At 48.9% G+C, this 18,050-nt stretch overlaps 1 protein-coding gene across 1 annotated transcript in view; it reads left to right on the top strand.

The window, feature by feature from the left end:
- IGFBP2 (insulin like growth factor binding protein 2) overlaps positions 1-16,015 on the top strand; it is a 57,888-nt gene extending 41,873 nt beyond the window's left edge. Inside the window, exons 2-4 of the mRNA XM_033065064.1 lie at positions 10,675-10,898; positions 12,259-12,399; positions 14,126-16,015. Of these exons, the coding sequence (XP_032920955.1) occupies positions 10,675-10,898; positions 12,259-12,399; positions 14,126-14,293 (533 nt within the window). The 3' untranslated portion in view covers positions 14,294-16,015. The remainder of the gene's footprint in view (positions 1-10,674; positions 10,899-12,258; positions 12,400-14,125) is intronic.
- Positions 16,016-18,050: the final 2,035 nt, after the last annotated feature.

Raw genomic sequence — 18,050 nt, 5'->3', positions numbered from 1 at the left:
GCAGGGGTGGTTTTCTCTAACTTGGGGGTCATCCACCCCGTGTATCATCAGATCCCACTTTCCAAGTGCTCTTTGCCACATGCCTGGATCTCTCCCAAGGCTTAAAGTAGTATCCAGATCCTGTGGCCAAGAAAGGGGTGCTGTACAGATCAGGTGTAAAGCAAACATACCAGGGCTTGGTGCTGAGTGTGCTGGCTGGCTGTACACAAAATGCTTTCTGGAGCTGTTTAAATGGAAAGCTGACTGATGTGCATCCCAGCTTCTGTTCCAGTGGTTCAGCTGGGCTATCACCTTTGTCTCCAGCACAGTGTTCTGTGGTGGTCTGTTTCTTAAGCTTTGCAATCCTCCTTGGGAATGCAGCTGCTGATGTTCCCCTGTCTTCTCTTCCTTCCTTCCTCTACTACAGTTTTATGACTCGCTCTTCCTGCCTTTTGCTCAGCAGGAGTCTGCAAACTCCTGAGGTTTTAATTTGGGCAACTTCATGGGTGGCCCAAAATAGAGAGTAATTTTTAAACAAAATGAGATCCAGCCCTTTTTTCTGTAAAGGCAAGAGACCAAAGCAACAACATCAGAGTGAAGCAGCAGGCTGCCTGGCACTGCTTCCCTCACACCTGTGGGGAGGAAACTTCCCCTCCTGAAGGCCAAGTGCCATGGATCTGGCCATGCTGTAGGTTCTGGAGGTTGGAAACCACTGAGGGACCAGAAAGGTACCTGGCATTACTTGCATGTGCATGGCCCTTATATGCCACAAACAGTTATTGCAGTTCAAATTGTTGCCTTCTCCATGGTACAGTGTCCATGAGTTAGAACATTTCATGTGTGCATGTGCCAGTCAGTCAGCAGTGGGATGAATCTGCAAAGTCTTAATTTTGTCAAAGCTCCCAGTTTTTTCAGTAAGTTGCAGTGTTGTATCAGTGAAGATTTTATCCTTAGAGTGGCAGTTGCCTTGTTTCAGTAAATGCACATACTAAGATAAGCAGTAAATGTGCATAACAAATACCATGCAAGACCTCATTCAGTCCCTTCTCATGGAGTACTTGAGTACAAGGGTTCAAATTCAGCTCTGCCTCTAGCTGGGAGAACAGTAGAACAAGGGTTAAAGAAACTGAGCAAAGGGACTGCAAAACTGAGTGAAATACTGCCCCAAGAACAGATGACCAAAGTGTTTTGTCATAACCTGAAACAATTGTGGTGTTGCTTAGCTTGGATGTCAGGTGAGAAAAAAACACAGTCTGGCTCAACTTGTGGCTTAAATGTGGGATATAGCAACTAATAGCCCTGGTGAGGAGGGAAGATAATGACTGCATGCTGGAGGCAGCTGGGAGATGCTCGTGGGCAAAAAAGGCTCAGCTAAATTGCAGCAGATACTCCCTCCTTTACCTACGGTTCAGTGCTCTGGTTTTATTTGGAGGCACCTGTGCTTTGTGCCTGGGGAATGCAGGTTTCTGGGGAAAAAGCAAACAGGGTTGGCTTTAAGGGCTGGTGCATGGCTCAGGCTGTGTGGGGACAGCAGGCCCAGCAGACCTTAAGGTGATACTGATGGTGTTGGCTGTTGGGCTCTGGCAGAGTTTCTGAGAAGGTAGGAAGAAACTACTGTAATAACAGTGTGTTTTGGAAAAGGCAGACTTTGAGGAAATGTGCATTGGGATTTGGGCGGGTGGTAAGGGGAGCCCTGGCCTGAGCTGCCGTCTGGAAAATTGACTTTGGAAAAGTGAAATGTTATTTAAAAACTGGTAATACAAATGACTGAAGTTCATTCCATTTGTATGCATAATAACTGGATAGCCAATGTGGCTGAGAAGGGAGTGGAGCAGTACCAGAGATAGGTGAGAGGTGGCTCTCACAGGCAGGATGAAGCACCTTTTTGTGTTTTAAGTGTTTTTTTGCTTTGTTTGCAGGTTGTTTTTTGTTTGATTGGGTTTTTTTTATTCCCAGTTTTGAGGCTTTTCCACCTTTCCACCCTGAGGGTGCAAGGTCAGATCAGACTTTGGCTGTGCCTGCACACAGCCTTCCCAGACAGTGCAGAACTCTGCTGCAGGTTCCTCTGGTCATGCCGTGTCCAGAGCCACTTCCCCACCAGCCATCGATCCTGATGGGGGTTGTGAACAGGCACCAGATGGTTACTCACAAATCAGTGAATCACAGTTGGCCTTCCAGAGCCAGAGGACTTCTTTTTGGTGAGCGTTTGTCTATCCTTGAGGAGCCAGAACAGGCAGAGGGCATTGTCAGAGACTATCTCCCTTAGCTTCTTTCATGATAGAACCCACAAAATTTCCCTCAGCTGCCTCTCCTTGAAGCAAGATGTCTTGTATTTGGCTGAAGCACCCTATCCAAGAGATATGGACAGATGTGAGTACTTCCTCCAGTAGTCCAGCTCTCGTTTCTGCAGGTTCAAACTGATCCTTGGCAGTCTGTCTCCAGTTAGCATGGTGTTTGCTTGTTGTCACCTGCACCTATAAAGGCAATCATTTAAAAACAGGAGAGTAGTCTGAAAAGATCCTATATACTATAATTTTTTCCAAAATGTGTCAGGGAGGCAGAAACATTTGGTGTGATTTTGAAGAGTTTCTTGTTTGTGACTGTGTGTCCATCAGATCATTAGTCCTTCATCAGTCCTTCCTGGCAGGCTGCAGAGCATCATACCTGGGAATCAGCCTTGCTGAGAGTCACAGCTCCTGTAATTCTGGCAGCATCTGGCTCTCCTGCAGGAAGGAGAGGAGCAGCAACCCAATGCCAAACAGAGATCATCTAGACAGTAATGAACATACAGGCACCTTCATGCAGGCTGCCATAAGAAAAACTCTTCTGTGCTTGCATACTCTGGACTGTGGGATGGAAAAGCCCTGACAGGTTTGGACTCAGGGTTAGAGATGAGCCCATGTTTCCATTGTGGAAATACAGGTGATTCAAACACAGCAGTTAAACCTATAGGAAATGAATAAGGTGGTTTTGTGGTTCACTTTTATTCTGGAAATTCATAGGAACCAAGGATTTAGGCGCTGATCTTGTTGGTTCAGGCTTTCTGGGGTGCCTGAAGACCACACAGATGCATGTGAGTGAGCAGGGAAGGAGAGCAGAGACTTGGCCTGGTAGGATTAATGGCTTCTTTCATTCAGGCAGAAGCTCCTAATGACTAAGTAGTAACTACTCTGGGGATTTTACAGACAGGGTCAATGTCAAATCGGGAAGCTGCAGTGCAATTAATTTAAGCTGGGAAGTGTTTTCAAGTTAATTCATTTGGTTCTGCTGGGAAGCTTGGAGCTTTGCAGAGGGCTAATTGTAGAACTGTTGAAAAGGCTGAGATACGGTTCACTAACAAGGGGGAATGCTTTTATGGTGGCAGGGAGCTCGGAGAGCCTCACTCAGCAAAACCTTCCAAACGCGTTTAAGATCTTTCCCCTGAGCATGCTACCTTCACACATGTTAAGTACATGCACAAAAACACTGTCATCAGCCATGAGATGAGACCCTCTGGCTCCTCAGCCTCAGCTTTTAGGTAAGTCCAGTGTGCGCTGGATTTGCAGCAGCTCCACGCTCGGAAGAAATGGTGAAAGAAAAGCAGTGAGTGGAAGCTGGGTAAATGAAGGGACTTGAAGCATTCTCCTGCATTTTTGAGGGTCCTGAGCAGCATTCTCACTTACCATTCTTGGCACACAGTGAACAGCTGGTGCTGGAGAGAGCAGGATGTCGCAAATAGTACGTGTGGGCTCACTGCTGGCAGGAGGAGGGCTGGAGCAGATCTTCCCCAGCAGTGGTTTGTGCTTTGCTGGTCTGCACAGAGTGGACTGGTAATGTGCTACACGGCCCTTCAGTCAAACCGTTTGGAAAGCAAGCTAACAAAACAAACCCTGCTATTTTGTCTCTCTTCAGCCTGGTTGCACATTTCCATGAAATGGTGGAAACTTACTATTTTTGTGAATTGTGTTCCTGTTTGAGATGCAGTTGGCATTGCTGACGTGTTTGTAGATATATTGGGAGGTGGAGGGGGAGGAGAGCTAATAGGGAGACAGGCAGTCATACAAACATACGCACAGGCAGAAACACATAGAGGTAGGCTGTGTAATTGCACAAGTCCTGTATCCTTGGGAAACCAATCTACAAACACGGTTAAAAAAAGGAAAAAAAGACTGAAGTAAAGCCCTGGGGGAAGGGACATCTTGGTCTCTTCTGTCATCGTCAGACATCAGCTTCATGTCAGTATTGCTTCTCCCTTGCTGCTGGAGAGCTTTGTGTGCAGGTGTGCCACAGGGCACTGTGCAGTGGTAAGAGGTTTTCCTCTGTCTCTGGACCTAGGTGGATGGAGGGGGGAAAGTTAAGCTCTCCAATTACTGGGAATAGGCAGAGAAAAGAGAGCAAAGAAGGCTGCTGAAAGCTGCAGCCTGGAGTCAGTGTCCCTGGCACTTTGGAGGAGCATAAAGCATTTCCTGTAGGATGCTTGAGTCAAAGGAAAGCACTGGGTGTCCCTTGGATCACCCCTCAGTGCCAGCTGCTCAGGGCAGGGAGAGGAGCTTGCTAAGCAACCCCTGGCCAGAACATGCCGTTCTCTCTCTGGTCCTGCCCTCCCTGCTAGTAGAGATGGGCTGAAAAGATCTCATGGCAAAAAAAAAAAAAAAAAAAAAGGTGTTTGCAAAGTCCTGGGGCTTTTGGCCCCAGGAGATTTGAGAGTGCTTTGTGGACAGCTTATCGCAGAGGTAAAGCAAGCTCTTGGAGACCAATGCAGGAATTTTCTGGCTGTGGTGTGCAATTCCTCACTGATACTTTACAAGTTGGTGTGATGAAATAACCCTGGGAGTGCAGGCAGTACAGAGAGCCCCGGGGAGCTCTTCAGACAGAGAGATGCTCTGAAGTGATTGGTGTCCCATGGTAGCCTCTGTTTCTGAGATTAGGATGACTGGTCTTCAGGCCAGTTCTCCCAAAAGCTGGATGGCACAGACACCTCTGGACTTGTAAATCCTTTGCAACCAAATCACCAGTTTAAACATCTAATGTTCCCTGTGCAGAACTGGATGAGGGGAAGCAGAACAGCTGCTGGCTGAGGAGAGGGGACAGGAAGTAATATGAGGGTGTCCCTGTACTTGAATCCAGAAGGGCTGACACACAGCTTTTCCCTCTTTAGGTCTGTCAATGGCTGTTAAACCCAGTCTAGACGAAATAGCATTGGTTTCTGAACTGCTGATGGCCAGGAGAAGAGCAGAGGAAAAATTGCTCTACAATTGTCTTCTCTTCTGTCCTTCCCCTGAGCATCCATGGTTGCCCTCTGTGAGAGATGTTGTTCCAGGCAGCTTCTTCTCTGGTGTGTGTCCTTCTCACACTGCCCCCTCTCCTACACAACCCATTGCTTATGCTCTCTCTGTGCCATTTCCAGATGCACTTTTGTGCAAAGCAAAGAGTGAAACTTGAGTGAGTGCTTTGGTTTCATCTGCCTCTGGACAGCTGCATCCAGATTGGCTTGATGATGCTTGGGGCCAGACCATGTACCAGTGCTCCCACATTTTTCCTCTGCTGCCAGCTGAGTGTGGATGGATGCTGTGCCACGAGCTCGGTGCTCCACAGGTTGGCAGTGCTAATCAGCAAACCCTGGGTCCTTTTTGGGAGTAGGGTGTGGGCCAGAAGTCCTGGATGTAGGGGTGGGCTTTGTTCTTGGCAACTCCTGCTGTGAGAAAATTGCAATGCCAGTGTAATACTTGTTGGCAAAGTTTTTCTGAGGTTTCTGAATTCCAGATCATAACACACACACCAGAGCTGTTGCACCTTTCCCCAGGGCTCTTAGAGAAGTACTCTGCAGACTGATGAGGCGGAGGTCACTGGGGCTGTGGTTAGGGTTTGTTTGCTCCTTCCCTACCTTCCTACAAGTAATTCTTCTGCTGGGGCTGTTGTGCATATGAAAGGTCAGGCTTAAATACTCTGTGTGCTCTCAGGCTGCACAGGACAAGCACTGGCTTCCTGGCAGCCTGCGACAGCCAGCTCCGGTCCTTAAAATAAGAAGTGGGAAGCAATAAGGCATTTAAATTATCCTGAAATGGTAGAACTTGCAGACACAAAAAGCTAAAATACTTGAAGGCAAAAAAAACCCCAAACCTAGATAAGCTCGATGACACTGCTCAGGGTGAAAAATCTCTTCACTGATGCTGCATTCCTGCAGCCCCAAGTGTGCTCACTCCTGTACATGGTGCAGTGCCAGACCAGGACTTGGGCTTCTGGATTTTCGCTGCATGGCTTTGGGCAGCAGTCTTAAAATATTTGTGCTTTTTAAAAATTTTTCTTTAACCATGTGCAATTCAAGATGAACACCTTTCTGTCTTCAGAGTAATTAATGAACTGCAAAGCCCTTAGAAATCTTCAGAAGGGAGGGACTAGCCAATGGAGGCTGTGATTGCTGTGGGAGGGAGATGTAATCCAAGGACACAACCAGGACCCCCAGTCAGTGGGATTTCAGGCAGGGTGTTGAAGGCCACTTGGGTCAAACTTTCTGTGGGTCTGGGACCTTAATCAGCATTTAAACACTGTGCAAACACCCTGGGCAGATAGGGAAATGCACGTGAAACCCTCTGGGCAAGCTGGTGATGAAGGAAAGCAAGTGCAGAGAGAGCAGGAGCAACACTGGCGAGGGCAGCTGCAGTCCTTGGCATGGTGTGTGCTCCCTGTGATAGAGCCTGGCCCTCCTGTGCTAAGTGAGTGCTACTGGCTCCATCCCATTCTGCAGCCCAGATACGCTTCAGGGCTCTTCAAAGGGATAAAAATATATTTTTAACCTGAGGCAGCTGCCTTTTTTTGTGTGGTACATTTTTTCATGTAGCTCTGGAAGTGACAGGTTGTTTTTCAGCCCCTCTATTTCTCAGCTGTCTCGGCAGAGGTGCCTAGAGGTCTCAAACCAGATTCCCGAAAATTTTAGCACTGGAATTTGGTAGTGGCTTTTGAAAGTGTTGGCGAGACGGTGCAGCTCCCTACAGACATTAACTGATGGCCATTTGAACAGGTTTCTTCCTCAGCCAAGTCCTCGCCCCATTGAAGCGAGTGGGAATTTTCCTTGAAAAAGGTCATAAAGAAATCGTTTTCTTGGCAAGTAGAGAGGTGTTTCATGGATTTTACATCAGCATTCAGGAGAACTTCAGCTATCTGCTTAGATTCTTGCCACACTTGTCCCACCCTGCACAAAGCTCTCTACCTTTTGATCTGACATAACACAGGAGATGTTTTCCACATGCCATAAGAAAGAACTATAACACAATTGTTTTGGAGTTTGGCACCACTCCCTTACAGATATATTTAGTGTGAATTGAAATTGGTCAGCAAAAAGGCGTTGGCCAGGATGACAGACAGATTAGGGCTCTGTGTCTTGAGGCTATTACATACCTGCCCATCCCATGCTAGCAGGGGTGGTAGGTGGCTTCATTAGTTCATGGATTGTAACAAACAAGCATGACTTGCAGCTTTTGGGCAGCATTAAAAAGCATTATCTGGCTGTAAGAGGGGTTGTTTGGCTTATGGCATGCTCTGTGCTGTCCTGACCTCGAGTCTTTTATCTATCCACTCTTCTTTTTGCTCCCCAGCCCTTTTGTTCTTTCAAATGTGGTCCATCACACCTGGTGCTCAGCCTTTTCCTGTGCATGCTGCTTGTTCTGCAAGAAACACTGGTGCTCTGCACATGGGGCCAACCTCTTCTGTCTCATCTCCCTTCCCCTGTGATAAAGCCACCCCTGGAAGCTCCAAGTCAGGATAACTTGTCCTGAGAGCAGCACCAGATTTGGGAGAGGGGAAAGCAGCAACGGGGCTCTGCCATCAGCCCCAGGTGGACCAGTCCAGCTTGGCAGCAGGGTCAAAGGCATGGCTCACCATGGCTGACTTGGCCTTAGAGAGGAGAGCTTACAGTCAATAGCAGCTAGACCTTCCTGGCTGCTGATCCAGTCTTGCTTCTGTGATGGTGCCTGGGGAGCCAAGACCAATCTCTCCTGTCCCTGGGTGTGTTCATGCACATTGGCTTGCACACTCCACTCCCATCAGTGGTTTTCTTTGGGCTGATATTTGTTAGCATTGGAAAGTGAGAAAAATGAGCAAAAATATTATCAGAAGCAGGTTTTGTGAATGAATCAGCCGACAAGAGGCTTACCAGCTCGCCTGCATTTACTAGCACGGTGCTTATTTGGGCAGATGTCTATATATTTTAGTTGGAGGCAGGAAGGAGTGAGAATGGATGGGGGAAGACATCACTTCCAGTTTGCTGCTTTTCTGTCAGTTTGTACCATCTCTTTCTGAGTGAAGCAGGGGACTGTGGTGTGTCTGAGAAGCTGCCCTGCTGCTGCCCTTGTTCTGCTGTTATTGACAACTAGGGGAGCACCAAGGAGAGGAGCACTAAAGAGGTCAGGAGGCTAAAACTCTCCTAAGCAGCTTGTTGAGGATCAGGGCCTGGCCAGCCTTGTCCTTCTCTTCATGGTGCCTTTTTATTTGATCCTCTCTAAAGGCAGCCTCATGGCTTCTCTCTTCTCACTATGTGTTTCTAATTAACAGGGAGACTGGCGTATAAACAGAATATTCTTGCTCAAAATATTGCTTGTCTGACTCCTAGGATGATGGCCAGATGGCAATCACCAGACAGCAGCCTAGACTTTGAGCTCACCCATCTGGCTATCAAACCTGGTCTCAGTTCTCATCTGGAACCAGAACTGAGGAAAGTAATGGACTTTGCCAGATTGGTTTTGCCCCATGTTTCCTTTTCAGTTGCTACCTAAGCAGCTAAAAACCTGCAGACCAAACGTATTTAGTATTTCTGGAAATTGTGAAGAAGTTCAAAAAGGTACTGGACAAATCCACTGAGGGATGGGTCTTCTGGTGGCTTTCGAGTCTTGTGGGTCAGATGCAGTCTTCAGCCATGAAAGAGCTTTTACTACTGGTCTGCAGCACAGACTGGGAATGGTCCTTCTCCTCCCAAGCAGCTGCTGATGGCCTGTCATGAATGGCAGGCTGGGATGGGTGGCTCCTTGACCCAGCCCACCTGGGCCATCTTGGCATCAGGCAGCTGCATGTTTGCTGAGTAACTTCAGACAAAACTCTTCTCACAGTTTCTTCTTCGTGAGCTTGGGGTTGTAATGAAGAACTCTGAAAAGAGCTTAGAAAGCTGTGGCAGAAATAAAACACTTTCTATTATGATTTTTCATTCTGTCATGACAGTATGGCTATGCCCTGACAAAACATCATAATGCAGATTCTGAAAAAATGAACTGCTAACATCTGTAAATGCTCTGTATGCTTAGTCCTCTGAGAAGCAGGAGAGATCCATAAATTAAGGACTGTTATGTGAGCTAAAGCATTGCTTGCCCCGCATCATGCACAGTTTGATACGATTTCTTTACCTTTAGATAAGTGGTGAATTCCATAATGCTGGAGGGCTGAAATTGGAGGTGCCAGAGAGAATTCTGATGCTGGGAAGTTGGGTGCTACAGTTCTTCCTTGGCAATACAGAAAGACACTTCCTGTTTGTCACCATCACCAGAACAGCCCCTTGTTTGGTACCTGTGGAGCTGCTGAAGAGGTCTTATATGGGAGAGAAATGTACAGAGATAAACAAAGCCTGGCCTGGGTTGTTGCACTGGGAGGTGATGGGCCTGAGTGGGTTCAGTTCTAATTTGGACTGGAAGGGACATCTGGAGGTCTTGCTTCAAGTTCCAGGTTAATTCAGGGTCAGCTTCAATATTATATTCAGCTGTAGTATTAGATGTGCTTGCTCAGCCAGATCAGAGCAGGCAACAAGGAGCGATCAGCTGTCACCTCCTGGGCGTTTGGAGCAAACGGGAGGAATTGAGATCTGACCTCATTGCTCCTGCAAACTCCAAAGAGATGGTGTCTGCAGCATTGTGACCATCGTGTCCTGCTGTGGCAAGGTTTGCTCTCACAAATTCACAGTGAATTGGGAAAATGCATAAAGCACAGAGCAGAGGAGATGGAAAAAGTCCAGAGATCCCCAGATTTCTGCTAACTGATTTTGAAATGGCTGAACTAGCTGGGATCTTGTGGCTTTCAGCAGTGGCAGAGTTGTGACTGTTCCACTGTCAGCAGAAGTGGTCAAATGCAGAAGTAGGTAGAAGCTAAATGAGTAACACAGTGTATGACAAACAGTGGGAAAGATGGTATGGCAAGGATGATGATCACTGAAATGGCAGGATTGCCAAAGGATGTTAGGGTGGCCATGTGGCCACAGAACAGAGAAGAAGTATTTTTGAAAGCAAGCCTGATAATTTATTTTAGCACATGAATATTGAGTAAATTTTCCTGGAGATACTCTGGGGGATGATAGGTGGACTCAAGGTATTGTTACTAATCACTGTGGTTTTAAGTGTTGGAGCTGAAGTACACTTGGATCTCTAATCCAACTGGACTTCTGATGGGAAAATTGCATTCTTGGGAAGTAATTTAGAAGGTCACAGAAAAGCCAGAAAGAACTTCTCCAGCAGCGATTTCCCTTGCTCTCTAAACTGTCTTTTAGAGTGGTAATAACTCCAGAATGAAAGGATCTATTCTCACCTTCCACATGAAAGAGCTAATGTAATTTTAAATTTTTGCATGCAAAGATTTTATGGCTTGGTAACCAGCCACATCTGAAAATGATCCAGGGCAGGATGAACACGTGAGGCAGCGCCTGACTGAGCTGGACGCTTTCCTTGTCTGCCCCGTCTCCTGCAGATAATGGTGATGACCGGTCTGAGAGCATTCTTGCTGAGAACCACGTGGATGGCACTGTGGGGATCCTGAGTGGAGCTGGAGGGAGGAAGCCCATGAAGACGGGCATGAAGGAGCTGGCAGTGATGAGGGAGAAGGTGAACGAGCAGCAGCGGCAGATGGGCAAAGTCAGCAAGATCCATCACAACCACGAGGACTCCAAAAAGTCACGGCTGTCGACGGGCAGGGTGAGAGGGCAGGGCTGTGGGGAGCTAAGGGGGGCACCTGTGGGCTCACTGGGAAATGCTGGATGCAAAGCCTAGGTGGCATCTGCAAGAAACTGTTAAACTGTCTTTCTGTTAAAAACAGAAAACAATAAAAGAAAAAAAGCGGGGAGAAGCAAACATTTTTGGCCTGATGCTGGGGCTGAACACAGCATCTGATGCACTTTGAGATGCTGGTCAGGAGGCATTCTTTTCATTCAACTTCACCTCCAGAAGAGGGGTTTCTGCTGGCTCAACACCCGCCTCTGCAGGGGTGCAGGCATGCCCTTTGCCCGTGGGCTGGCTTTCTCACACCCTTTTTCCCTGAGCAAGGGAAAGGCCCAAGGGGATTTGATGGCACAGAAGCAAGGCTGTCTGCCTGCTGCAGGGCAGCCCCAGTTCAGGTTAAAGAAGGCCACAAGCCCCTGTGTGACTGTCCTGTAGCAGGGAGAGTGTGCTAAGACCTCCCAGTCTCCTTGTCTGTCCCTGTTAGCCTGTCATCCAGTTCTTGGCCGTGGCTTCCCTCTAGTGGGAAGCTTGATCACAGCAACTCGATGGGATGGAGATGGAAACCCACCCCAAAAGGTCCACAATATACATCCCTGTAAACATACAGAGTATTCATATCTGGAGAGCACAGGGACAGAAAGGAACTTTGAAAGAGTCTTCATGCCTTTGAGGATTAGGCAAAACAGAAGTTCAAAATAAAACCATTCACTTTGAAAACTCACACACTGCTGATGCTCCTTTGCAAAAAAGACCAAAAAAACCCTCACCCACTGCAAAAGCAGATAGGTGTGGACTCAGTTTGGCTCACATCAGACATATTTCAACCACACTGCCTTGGCTAGAAGCCTGTCTGGGAGCTGCTGTGGAACAAGAAGGATGCCTCCAGAGGCTGGCTTTGGGTACTCCCATTCCCAGGTCTTCCTCTCCACTCCTGTAGAGTCTCGCATGCTTTTGGGTTTCATTTCTGGACCAAAACTGCATCACAGGTGTGTGCTCTGGGCTATGCTTATGGAAACCCTCCTGGTCTGTCTGGACTAGCCCTGCTTCATGTCACGTGTCACCACCAGTGGGAGCCATGGTCGCCTCTCTGAGGTTTCTCCTCTGGTATTATGTTGGCTCTTGGCCCCATCAGGTACACGGGAGACGCGCATGTCCATGTCTGATTTTGGGTGCCTGGAGGTGAAGTCTGCAGCAGGACCTAGTGGCAAACCTGCGTCTTTAGGGATGTACACGTGTTCATCCCTACTGGTGTTCCTATTGTTCACAGTGTTTATGCTGAATGGTACATTGTCCTGATACGTATTTTTTTTTTTCCTACTTTCTGGGCTGTTTTCAGACCCCTTGTCAGCAGGAGCTAGATCAGGTCCTGGAACGCATATCCACCATGCGGCTGCCAGATGAGCGAGGGCCCCTGGAGCACCTCTACTCCCTTCACATCCCCAACTGTGACAAGCATGGCTTGTACAATCTCAAACAGGTAAGTGGGGAGAGTGGGAGCTCTGGGGCTGTCTGTGCTTCCAGCAGAGCCCTTGGCTCACTGTCTGTCCCCACCATGTGCAGACACAGAACATGCATAATTCAGGGCTGGGCTGATACCCTGTGCATGATGAGGGGTGGGGTAAATAGCAAATGCTGCACGTGGCACGGACAGGTTTAGTTACGCTCAGGTGTATCTGCAGCCACCGGTTTGCAAGTGGAGATGAAATCCATATCCAGACATGGCTGTGGGCCAGAGATGGAGAATCAGTTTAGTTCTTCTTCCCCTTTGAGCCTTGTCCTCTCTGGGCCCTGCTGCAGGAGAAAAGCAGAGAGGGACTGAATACTGACCAGTCCTCCAGACAAAGCAGAAGGTACTTCTGGGACTCAGGAAGGTTTCTACTGCATTTTGCTGGTTTTCCACCACAAGTCGAGGCTGGTCCCACAGCTCCAGGAGGGATTCCTTCTAGGCACGGTGGGGGTTGGGGTGCAGCATGCTTCTGAAGGTATTTATGGGACCCAGAAGAACTCAGAAAACTTGTGTGGCTGAATTCTGACTTCCTGGCTACATCCACACAAAACCACCAGGTGTCAGTGGCTGAGGAATGGGAAAAAATCTGCCAGGAAAAACAGCAGAACAGCAGCTGATGCAGGGTTGATCGGAGTCACGTGTGAACAGTGACCTGGATATGAGGGACCTCTGGTAGCTGAGTCTTTGGAGGGGACCCATGCTGTTTTCATGGCCAGGCCTTTTACTGAGGGCTGCTTCTGCCCCTTGATCAGAAGCATTAAATAATGAATAAAAACATAATAGTATGCCCTGAGAGAATATCCCTGTCTGTTCTCTGTCCCACTTGGACCCTCAACCACCACCCCTGAAGAGCCCCATGGGCTGGCTGGATCTCCCAGCATGAGCACACTTGGAAGGGCTGGATTGGAGCAGAGCTGGCAAATTGCCTGTAAGATGAGCCATGTCTGGGGAATGGGCCTGGACACTGCAGTGATGCTTTGTGTGCTACAGAAGGAAAAGCAGTCTCTGCTGCTCCTTGTGCCTGGGGAACTAGTCAGCCTGCACTGACCTGTGTAGAACAACCTCTGCATCTCCCAGTGCACCCTGTTCAGAAATGTATCTGCTGGGGCTGGAGGGAGGAACATCAGGTTCAAAAAGTGCCTGAACCAAGAAACTCATGTCTAACAAGACTGGGTGGACAGAATCTAGGTCCAGATGCACCATGGTCCCCCACTCTGTTCTGGGATGAGTGAATCTCTGTTTGGTCTGGCTGTGGAGGCCTTGATCTGATGTTTGTTTAGCCTAATCTGCAGATGAGAAGAATCTTATACAGCTCCTCTGTCAGTTTGTCTTATCACTCTTTCCCAAAGGATCTTTGTCTCTTTGGATGCTTTCATCCACAGCTGGCAAAGGGTGACGTATTTAATGGATACTTGTCCTTCTGGTTCATTAAAATTGGCTTCTTGGACCTTGGTACAGCTCCTGGGAAAAAGGTTCAGCCCTCACCCTGGACTGCTGGAGTAACACTGCTGGTGCAGCATATGCCCTGGGGGGGTTGGGTACAGCATCCCATGGATTTTGCCTGAATCTAAGCCAGTGCCAGATCACCAGAAACCCCAGCTCTGCTAGTGCTGGGGCTTTGGGCTGGGTGACATGGGAAGTGGTTTGTTTTGTCCTTCTCTTGACTCTGATACCTGTCCTGTCCCTCTCCATGCAGTGCAAGATGTCAGTGAATGGGCAGCGTGGCGAGTGCTGGTGCGTGGACCCCATCCATGGGAAGGTGATCCAGGGAGCGCCCACCATCCGCGGGGACCCCGAGTGCCACCTCTTCTATACAGCCCACGAGCAGGAGGACCGGGGAGCACACGCCCTGCGGAGCCAGTAGACAGACGTGATCTTGCTGGCTGGAGGTGGCTCACTGTGGCCCCAGTGCTGGATTTTACATGGGTTTCAGCGTGTCTCTTTAGGCTCTGGAAGAGACTGGGTGCTGCCCTCCTTCCTCAGCTGCCTGGTTCCTGGGGAGGGGAGGGATAATGGGAGGGGAAGGCGGTGGGGGGTTTGCAAGGAGAAGGGACTGCTTTCTTAGTCTTTCACCCAACATAAACCAGAGAACTGGTCTTTTTCGCTCCTCGCCCTCCCTGCTGCTTTGCGGCATCTTTCTGCACCCTCCAGCACAGAGTGCCATGTGCTCCCTGACCTCTCCCAGGGGACAAAATCCCTTGCTATGAGTGGGAGAAGGTAAAAAAAATGAAAGAGCCCAGCCTTTCCCCCTCTTTTTCTCTCTTCCCCAAGACCAAAGACTGTAAATACTGTCACCTGCCTCTTGTGTCCTGCCAGTCAGTCTCTTGTGCCCCAGCCCAGCTGTCAGTTCTGGCATGGGATGCAGTATGGGAGGGAGGGAATGAAGAAAGACCCTGGATTCCCAGCTGGAATACCACCACAGTTGGGATGTGTTCCCCAAGGAAGCAGTGAGGGAAAGGGCTAAAGATGAGACAGCTGCCACCTTGCCCCCTAACAACACTCTTGGTGCTTCCTTTGCTCGTGCTAGGGCACAGCCAACTCCATAGGGACTCGGCTTCGGCCACTGGTCTGGGAGCATGGGGCCTTTGGGTGATAGCAAAGCTAAATGCTTGTTTTTCCAAGGGATTTGAAGGGCTTTTGCACAGTATTTCTTAGGATCAGCTTATGCCGAGGGAGCTAAAATGAACTTGCTGAGGCTGGGTGGAAGGATGCGTGTGTAGATTTAGGATAACAAGCCAGGGAATGTCTCTCTTTCTCTCATTCATTTTTTCTTTATTTCTAGATAGGAAAAAACAAAACAAAACATCTAAAACTTGCGTTCCCAAGCAGCTGCCCTTGTCCCTCCATTTTTGCTTGGGACTGAAGTGAGCACCTGTTATTCAGCACATAACTTTTTCTTTTTGTAAGTAAATTACAGTATATATCTTGCTGTGTAAAGGCCCTTACTCTCACACACACACATACAAACACACTCCTCTGCCCACATACACATTTGTATAGATGAAATCCAAGTGATTCCAGGTGCTCTGAGAGGTTTTGTGCTAGACATGCTGAGGAGAGATGTGTCTCTGCTGTTAATTCACCTGTTGGTTTCTTTCTGTACAGAACACACTGATGCTGAGAATAAATAACTTCCCCATTGCCTAAAAAAGGAGATTTTATTATTTTCTTCCTGTTTTTTGTTTTGTTTTTTTTTAAAATATGGATGTCCTTTATAGAGCAATTGCAAAAACCCTCTCCTTGGAGTAAACATCTCAGGCTTTTCTTAAATATTTTTTTTGTTTCTTGTCCCCCTTCTTGGACCCACATTTCAGATCTGAAGTGTGAAGGGCACGTGTAGGCTCTGTAATTTAGGGCCCTCATGCCTTTGCAGGGGTTTGGACATGGCAGTGGAGGAGACAGGGGAAGGACCCCCTTTGGAAAGTCGGGATGGGCATATGTGGATGTGTATGTATGAGAGTGCATGAAAGAAGAAAACACACCTCCATGCAAAACCAAGAAACTGTAAAAATGATGCTACCTGTTTTCTGTTAACATCTGAGGGTGTTCTGCTTTTTCATATAAAACTTGCACATGCTGGCTCTCATCTGCAGTTTGTACTTTGTTTTGTTTAGGAATAGGGAAGTTTCCTTATGTACTTGCCTTCTTCCCTTTTAAGAAAGCTGAACTACATAAAAGTTGGAATAAATTAAATAGGATGCCAGAAAACTGTTGTCTTTCCCCTCCACCGTGCTCACAGGAGATGTTTCTTTGCCTGATGCATCATGCACAGATTTGTCCCTAATTTGTCCTTTGTCCATGGCTGATGGGCAGTAATGGGAGCTGAACTTTCCGTTGTTACTGGCCCCAGTTATGTGAGCAGGCAGGAACTGGGTTCTCCTTTGCCTGGCTCTATTCCTGCTATACACATGGGTCCTTGTGAACCTGTTGGGAGAGTACAGGGAGGTGTACAGGCTCTGTGTGTGACCAGAGTTTGGGCTGAGCTGCTCCACTCATGGGGCTGTGGAGAGAGGTCCTGCACTTTCTGTCAAGGTGAGAAGGGCTGCCAAAGGGAGTGTCACAGCAGACCTTGGTGTTTGGGCATCACAGAGAGGCAAATAACAATAAAAATAAAGAAACTCCACACTACATTCAATTACAATTGCAGCAATGACTGAGAGGGTCTTTGATGGCCCCAACATCCTGCATCCAGGTGGCTGTGGTTTCCCTTTGGACTCCCCAAAGGGAGGCAAAACCAGTGGGCTTCTTTGCCTTCTGGTCTACCCCCTGGCACGAATTTCAGAGTGACACATGTTGAGGGGCTTGCCAGTGGTGAGGAGCACCACAAAACTCTATGGGGATGGGTGGCAGTGAGTGCATGGGGCTGCAGGGGAGGGAAAAGAGGACAGGCACGATGGGGGGTGGGATGCAAGCTGAAGAACATGGGAAAAGAAGCAAAATCAATATTGTGTGCCTCTGGGATGAGCTGGAGCTGGCTCAGGTGATGCCATGGGGGGAATGCTGAGTAGCAGGGCAGGTGCTCCAAGCCAAGTGCTCCCCAAAGACGGCTGGAAGGTGACAGAGATGTCCAAGCCCAGAACCCAGCAGTGTCTGGGACCACCCTCCCGTTCAAGGGTTTAGAGGGGAGCAAACACGAGCTGTGACTCCTTCCACTATAGACCAGGTTGCTCCAAGCCCCATCCAACCTGGCCTTGAACACGGCTGGGGTATCCACAACTTCTCTGGGCAACCTGTTCCAATGCCTCATCATCCTCACAGTGAAGAACTTCTTTTTTAGTATAGAAGCCTGTGCAATAGTATAATATAAACAAAGCTATTTAATGTAAAGGACATTTTTAGTGCAAGAACGTATGACTGGAGCGGCAGCAGCGCGGCCCTGCCCGCCCGGCCGCGCCGTGAGGGGAACGCGGGCGGGGCGTGGCGCCGCCTGGTGGCGGCTGCTGCCCCTGTGCGGCCCGAGGGGTCGGGCTGGGCCCTGTGGGGCGTCCATGGGGGATCGGGTGTCCATGGGGGATCGGGTGTCCATGGGGTGTCCATCGGGGACACGGTGGCTGTGCCAGCTCCCTGTGCTGCAAGACGGCCGCGGGATGCATTGTTAGCCCTGGCAACCCGCGGTCCTCGGTGCAAAGGGATGGTTTGGCCTCCCGGGCCGCTCTGGGCGCACGGGGTGATGCTGGCAGTGAATGGAGGGGAGTGGCGCGGGAGGAGGGAGATCGGGGGAGTGGGAGAATGAAGGGTTATGGCTGGGGGGCGGTGGGGCAGGGTCAGACCCAGCACCGGGAGGGCAGTGGGATGAGCCACCAAGAGCTACCGGAGTGTCTGAGGACCTGGCTGGGCTGAGCAGGTCCAGGGACGTTCCTGGTACCGGGACATCGAGGCAAATCTTCCAGCGGCACCAAGAGGTCTGAGACTCAAAGGGCGCATCTGCTCCCAAGCTGCGGAGCTCAGTTCGAGATAGCATTTAGGGGCTTAATGTCACTGGTTGCTAGGTACTGTGCCCTGGTACGCCAGCTGAATGTGTGTGCTGTGCCCCACTGCCACATCCATGCAAAGAAAATTCTAAAAAAATATTAAAGAAAAATAAAATAAATTGTAGCTCTGCCTGCAGGAAGCTATAAAGC

The sequence above is a fragment of the Catharus ustulatus genome, chromosome 7 (genome assembly GCF_009819885.2).
Source record: "Catharus ustulatus isolate bCatUst1 chromosome 7, bCatUst1.pri.v2, whole genome shotgun sequence".
NCBI lineage: Eukaryota > Metazoa > Chordata > Aves > Passeriformes > Turdidae > Catharus > Catharus ustulatus.
The sequence above is the reverse complement of the archived record's forward strand: the minus strand, read 5'-3'. Positions and strand labels throughout refer to the sequence as shown.